General features: G+C 43.5%; 1 protein-coding gene across 1 annotated transcript; it reads right to left on the minus strand.

Annotated features, from left to right (window-relative positions):
* Positions 1 to 994: 994 nt before the first annotated feature.
* On the minus strand, positions 995 to 7392 carry LOC142583633 (uncharacterized). The gene is made up of 2 exons (XM_075694126.1): positions 7118 to 7392; positions 995 to 1201 (listed from the first exon to the last, which is right to left on the minus strand). The coding sequence occupies exons 1-2, from the start codon at positions 7307 to 7309 to the stop codon at positions 995 to 997; spliced, it is 399 nt and encodes a 132-aa protein (XP_075550241.1). The 5' UTR covers positions 7310 to 7392.
* Between the last annotated feature and the right edge of the window lie 403 nt (positions 7393 to 7795).

Genomic DNA, 7795 nt, shown 5'->3' on the forward strand with positions numbered 1-7795 from the left:
TCGTCCTATTTTGTTGCCTCTTTTGAGATGCAAGAAAACATTTGATATCCGATGCACGTATTTCTATAGTAGTTGTATTTGTCACAGCTATTGTAAAACAACTATTGTATTGTAACATCCCCTGTATTTCTTGAAGGTCAAATGTGAGGTTGCTAGAATAACCAGTACAACAAGGAAGCTTGCTCTCTGAAAAAAGTTTACACTCCTTAGGACGTATCGCGTGTCCAAACAAATAACTCTAAAAAATATTACCTCCTTTGGGGCGGATATTGTCGCTGAACAATAATTGCCGTCTGCCTTGCGCGCGTTACTTTTCTTGGAAGCTTTGCGCCCGCTACTTTCCGGCCAAGAATGCTTTCTCACGCTGACAACGCATTTGCCGTTGGTCATCTTCAAGTAGCGGGTGCGCAGCGTCAAAGGAGCAAAAGGCATTCAGGAGAATTGATTACTGTTTAGGTAGAAAATACGCTTAAATAGGTGCAAACTTTTTTTAGAGTATGACTTAAGATATATCTTGGTAGGAGATGTAAAAACTTTGTGGAAACCGTATGGGTCCAATAGGGCTTCAAAATTAATGCTCCGAGAACATTTTCGTTGATTATGCTAAGCAAGTGACATTACCTTTGAAAATGGAGCACCGAAATTGTAACGCACTCAACCCAAGTGATTGCGTGCTAGTCAGTAAAGGGATATCCAGCATGCGCAAATTACTGTTGAAATGCGAGATATTACATGGCTTTAATAATCAATAAAGTTCACGCTGTAATAAAATAAAGTATAATAACCTACGCACCGCTACCACAATATTAAGAGTACAATTTACAGCGACAAAGAGCATAAGTCCTAACGCCCAGTGTTACAAAATATTAAAAACAGAAAGACACGAATCACGCAAGGGTCAAATTGAGTGCCGGATATGCGCTGGCAGTACTCTGTCTTTTTTTTTTTTATGAGGGACAGCGCTTTCACTTCGAACGCCGCTGGCGTCGGCATTTCAGATGCTGCCGTCGACGTTCCCATCTTGGGTAACGTTGGTCGCGTTTAAAGAGTTCAAGGGCGTCAAGGTGGTCGTTGAGGGCGGTGGCGCCGACCGTCCATGCATGTTTGGCTGCATCGCGTAGAACGTGATCACGGCAGCCAAGGTGATGGCGACGACCGCTAAGCCGAAGATGAGCGTCAGGCTCGGGCCGTCCTCCCTAGCCTGCGCCGTCCGAGAGTGAGAGAGAGAGAGAAACTCGTCAAATATCGTGGATGTGTGAAGGCGCCCTCCTGCACTTGCCGACATTGCTCTTAACCATACGAAAGCTCGGCGTAGCGCGACGTCCGTCCTGAGGGAAGCCAGCGTCATGGCTGAAACACGAGCATGGCCAAGATAATAATAATAATAATATTTGGGGTTTTACGTGCCAAAACCACTTTCTGATTATGAGGCACGCCGTAGTGGAGGACTCCGGAAATTTTGACCACCTGGGGTTCTTTAACGTGCACCTAAATCTAAGCACACGGGTGTTTTCGCATTTCGCCCCCATCGAAATGCGGCCGCCGTGGCCGGGATTCGATCCCGCGACCTCGTGCTCAGCAGCCAAACACCATAGCCACTGAGCAACCACGGCGGGTGCATGGCCAAGATAGAAGCTTGTTCAGCGCATGTCGCATTCCAAACAGCTGATAGTTGGAACATGCAGCGGCTTGGGGCAACCCATTCTTTAGGCTATGTGGTTCCGTAAGACACGGAACGACTGGCCGAAATCGCGATTGTAGCTGTTTCGCCGGCGGGCTTCCCCGCGACATTCAACTTGTCTCCCACATCTACGGAGAAATGCTCAACTACAAGGCCTCCTATGGGGAAAATCGTAGAGAATCTTTGGTAGGACCCCATGTTGAGATAGATAGAGTATAGATAAGCTTGTGCCGAACAAACGTAAATTTGTTCGTAGACAAACGCCGTGAATGACGCGTGGAATAATCCACTTAAAGTGAAAGCTAAAGAAGGTTAAAGAAACAGCGCTTGCATTTAGGTAATTTAAAGGATTTAAAAGAAGGTCTTGCACGCGCAGTAAACTCTAAGAAAGAACACTATTTTAATACAGTGCTGCCAAATTTCATTGTAGAGGAACGAAAAAAGTTTTGGAATTATATAAGCGAAAAAAAGAAACCGGTGTCGCAAATTTTGGTTGATGGTTCTGTGGTTACCGATCACGGGGATATTGTGCACCACTTCAATTACTACTTTCACAGTGTGTTTTCAAATTCTGGTGCTTGTTCATCCGATGACTCAGTGTTTCACGCCTGTGATGTATATTTTATTTCATACACTGGCGTAGTTTCTATATTACTAAACTTAAAAACTAAATCATCATGTGGCCCCGACAGCCTTCCTAACGTGTTTCTTAAGAGATATGCTGAATCTGTTGCAAATTTTCTAGTTATTCTATTTCGTATTTCATTACTTCATGGACAATTACCGAGTGACTGGAAGATAGCCAGGGTTGTGCCAATACACAAGAAAGTTGTACGCGCATTATAACAAAATTAACGTCCAATATCACTTACATCATCATGTTGTAAAATAATCGAACATGTTATCGCCAACAAGATTAATGAATTTTTAGATGCGCACGCAGTCCTCTCTAATTTCCAGCACGGGTTGAGAAAAGGATACTCAACAATTACACAATTAGTGACAGTAATACATTCACTCGCTTCATGTCTTGATAAGAACGGTGAGATTGATGCAATATTTCTTGACTTCACTAAAGCTTTCGATAGAGTTCCCCATGACAAACTAATATTAAAACTCAGACACACTGGCTTCCCGGAAATTTTAATCATATGGATATCAAACTATTTAACCAATCGCTACCCATTTGTAGCAGTTAATGAGCGACAATCAGGTTGTCTTCCGGTCGGCCCTGGCCTGCCCCAAGGAAGTGTGCTGAGGCCATTATTGTTTTTATTACATATTAATGACATTGCTACTGAACTTTATCCGAATGCCCAAATCAGGTTGTTTGCGGACGATTGTGCGCTTTTTCAAGAAATAAATTCAATTAACGACCAAATCCATTTTAACTCCTCTCTTGCTAAGATTTTTGAATGGTGTGAAACGTGGGACATGAAACTTAACACTGATAAGACAGTCTTTCTTCGCTTCTCTCGCAAAAAAGCTCCGCTTTCTTTTAACTACAGGCTAGGTTCTTCACCTTTGCTATAAGAGAGTAAATATAAGTATTTGGGTGTCACACTTACTAATACTTAATCATAGAATTTAAACATAGATGACATCTGCTCTTCCGCATTCCGTAAACCATACTTTTTAAGACATAAGCTTAGAAATTAACCTCCTAGCGTAAGATTACTTGCATACAGTTCACTAATTAGACCGAAACTTGAAGATGCATTCGTTGTCTGTGACCCGTTTAATAAACACAATATCACCCGCCTAGAAAAGGTACAGAGAAAAGCTGTAAAGTTTATTTACTGTAAATTTACCCCGTATGACTCACCCTCTGAATTAATGCAGATTAACCGTATCCAATGTCTTGAACAATGAAGGAAAAATTTACGTTTGCAATTTATTTTGTTGCTTTGGAATCAAGATCTAGCTATTAACCCTTCTCCATATATGTCGCTTTAAACGTCGAGGCATAAACGCCACCATCATCCTAATTCCATGACGCCGTATTTTGCGTGAACAGATTTATTCAAGTTTTCATTTTTTCCTCGCACTGTAACCAACTGGAAAGATTCTTTATTGCCTTTCGCCACACTTTGATGTTTTTAACTTTGTTATTATTGTTTTGTTGACATTTAACCCACCCTGCTTGCATCCGTACAAGGTTTGCAGTTTTGAATAAATGAATAAAGAAAGAAGTCGCCATCAGCAACTCGGGCACGCAGGTGTTTTTGGCCATTTGCTTCTCAAATTCGCGGTTCTCATCTTTACCCTTCAACAGTCATGTTTCTTAAGGAGCTGGGATTTCAAATGCGTGCACTCGACCACAACAGTTTAGGAATCGTTGTACCTGAGAAACCATTGAAAATCCGAGCTGGTTGTGACTATTGCGACAATACAACTATAGAACAGCATGTTTCTTTTGCACATATAGAAGTGCGGGCAAGGAATACTTAATATCGTACAGGCTGCGTTCCCCGGCTGTAAAAATATTCAGCTTTTTCTCGGATTCAATGGCCAGTAAACATTTATGTTTACTGTGCATATGTCACTATAACCTCGCACTGTCATTGCTTTGTTACTAGATGGTGCGGCGCAAGAAAGGCGAAGATACCAAGTCACTTAAAATGAGGAGATATGAAATGTGGCGCTTGTGGCGCACATTTTATGTCTTCGTGAATTTTTCCTGCTATAACAACTAGAGAAAATATCAATCAATTAGCTCAACGTTGGTCATCGTTTTCAAAGAATATGACATACGAAAATAGTAAAGCACCCATAGCAGACACAAAGATAGTAGTTGTATAATGGTCTGGTTAGTGAAAGTTCTGCATAAAAACAAATTAGTTGCTAAAAATGCACGTAATAGTCAACGAAAGAATTCCTTCATTGTGCCCTGGTGCCTCGCTCAGCAGCATTTCCGTTCTCGCTACAATGACGGACATGTTTGCGCTCACTCTTACAGAAATAGTGGGTCACGGAAATTCAAATGATGCGACCTTCGCCTGTGCTCTTGTTTCACCGCGACCTCTCGCGAATGTTGAGACCGTGTCCTGGGGGCCTGCCCCTCTTCCAACTCCATTTCGTCTTTCTATGTTTTGACGAGCTTGCCCTTGAGGCTACCCCACATCTAAAATGTAATGGAATGTGTGCAACGACGTTTCGAACGTGCTCAGGAATCAGGCACATTTTCTTTCTTAAGCTCGTCTCAGCAAACGTGAAGTTAAGTCATTGCTGTAAAGTTCCACTAGGATACAGTGAGGTATAATGTGGCTGCTGCGCCCAGTCAGTGAACTAAGCAGTGAAGCGTCGATAGGAATGCGTATACCGGTTTCAGATACGACGAAACAAATCACCTTCATTTTATGGCACAATACTTATCGTGAGTATCAAAGCCGCTGCCTACACGTCTAAGCGCATCTTGAAAAACGTAGGAGTGGTGCTCGCTCAAATGCGCGACCGCTCCTGAAACTGCTGCTCTCAACCGATCCACAGGTACTTCGAATGCGCTGTGTTTTGAAAACCTGTCGAACCAACAAGTTAATTACATAGACGGTGCGGCTGACACTATCCCAGTGACAAATATTTTAGGCATTTCTTTTTATGTGGCTCTTCTTACGTGTTTTCCTGTTCATGGCTGTACGTGGGTAGCGCAAAGGCCACAAAAGGACGTGAACGAGACGAGGATAACTGCTTACTTCCAACTGAAGATTTATTGGCAGGTATGCAAAAGTTATACACGTGTACACAGTGATATCAAAACACAGCGTGAATAAAACACTGAAATACTATACAGTGACAATCCTTTGCTGCCTGCTTGCGAGAATCGCCGTACAACGTCAGGTAGGGCCACTGACGGCTTACTGACGCATGCATTCTTTTCCCAATCAATTTGTGCAGCTTCGCTAACTTGCGTCTCTGGTCGTCCCTATATTTGCAAATTACGGCACTGTGTTCAAAGGAATGGGTGCAGCTTATGAATACGTTCCACTAAGTCTTCAATTGGAATTCAGTGTTTGTTGTCTCGTTCGCGCCTTTGTGTCGCCTTTGCGCTGTTCTCGCACAAATATGAATTACAAGCCCTAGTCCCGCCAACAGTTTGCTAAGTACTTGAGCATGTCACATTTTCTCATACACACGCATGCTTTTGTGTATGCGTGCCCGCACGCGCGCACGCATACATTCACGCACGCACACATACGCGAACACACGCACACTTAATAAACATTACACATATAAGCTGAAGAGCAAAATGAAAAGAATCCAACTGGGCAAAAGGATCCAATCCAGAGTCCACTGCCAGCCATCCGAGCGTGTTATCGCAGAACAACGCCAGCTGCTCCAAATGCACTGAAGAAAATTGCGTAGCGATGCCTCTGCCTCTATCTTGCCCGGCTCCTTTATGTGCCGGCCGCTGTTCTATGCGCTTCTACGTCAGTTCTCGTTATATCCCGAAAAGAACCACTTCCTGTGCCGACGACTAATGTACGTTGGAAAGATTGCCTTCTACTTACGGTATTTTTCGCCGTAAGGTGAGTTGTGGGAGGGAGCTTCATCGGTAATTTGAGGAAGAAAAAATAGGGTAAATGTTCTTATACTTGGCGTAAATGGTCGCATAGTCGCGAACGAAGGTAATAACAAAGTCGCGGGCGACAAATCCCACTTCGCCACCCGCGAAAGTGCAATGCAATGACATACTAATTACCGTTGCTTTACCTCTGCTGTCTTGCTCACGAAGATATGCTAATTTACCTAAAGATAAGTGTCCAGCTCAGCAACTTATTATTATCTACTCTTTTGCGCGCACTTCCTCTACTGGGAATTGGGCGGGATCGCTGTGCTAGTTGACAGCTAGAAGAAAACTTGCATAGAAATCTCAAATAAAGGTGTTGCGATGTCACACAAGTAACAGATTACATTTTGCATGCGGAACCATGATGTTGTCAATCGTATATTGATGAGCACGACGTATAAAGTGCAGATATGATTTAGTTGGTGACGTCTAATATTTGAAGTCAGATGGGGTATTCAGTCCACGAAACTCTATTGGAGCCAAACTATGCAAAACAATTCAGTTCTTTCTCTTTATTCTTATTTATGCATTAATATTTTCTACCCACAGTCTTGCACACGTTCCATATTTTCCGATTGCAGTGCTAGCTTCTGTTCCTTTTGACGTAACAAGTTCCTACGCCGACTCATTCAGCTTGTTTTCAGCGCCCAAACTAAGTGGATTTCGCCATGAAACAGGCTGGAACATCGACAGCCCACGTTCGACACCAAAAGAGTGCTTCGTCGCTAATCATACCAGCAGTAGCAAGCGCCCGCGAAGTGGCAAAATAGGCCGAGGCTTTAAAGCAACGCTCGGACATATTGGAGGCCCATATTCACTTGAACCTATTTTTCTGATTTTTTCTTTGGGAAAGAAAGCGGCAAACCAACCTGCACGACTTGCTTGTGATGCTTCACCGGACCCTCGTCGGCATCATCCGGGTCGTCATAGTAGTCGCGGGCTGGAGGAACTTGAGTGGGAACAACGGGAGCGGTGCCAACGGGAACCAGAGCACCACCCACATGAATGGCCAAAGGAGCCGGTTTTTCGGCTATCTTATCATCCTGTGGGCTGGCGGTCATCCCTGACGTCCGATGAGGCGACTTCCTTTCTCCTTCCCGTTTTGGGTGGTCTGTCTGTCGTCTTCTACTTCTTCGCGAACTCAACAGCAGTTGTAGGCAGGTTCTGCGTGACATGCTTCCGATACTCAGGCAAAGTGGAAACGACAAACAATTGAGAGAAAACCCGAGGATCGAATAAAGAAATGCAGAACAAGAATGTTAACATGGCCAAACCCAGTAGTAACACCATATTACACATCGGCAATGAAGAATTTGCAAAGAATGAGATGTTTACCATAGACGAGCAATTAAAATGTGAATGCACACCACATAAAGTTTGATATTCTAAGTCCTAATGTACTTCAGATAACATTCACCAACGTCATTGTAAAACCGCTTGCTCCATCGCTGTTCGCTCGTCATGTATCAAAACTTACATTTTGGCAAGTTGGTGCCGCCATCATCATCATCATCATCATTTTCGTCATCCGCCTGGCTACGCCCACT

This window comes from Dermacentor variabilis, chromosome 5 (genome assembly GCF_050947875.1).
Source record: "Dermacentor variabilis isolate Ectoservices chromosome 5, ASM5094787v1, whole genome shotgun sequence".
Classification (NCBI taxonomy): Eukaryota; Metazoa; Arthropoda; class Arachnida; order Ixodida; family Ixodidae; genus Dermacentor; species Dermacentor variabilis.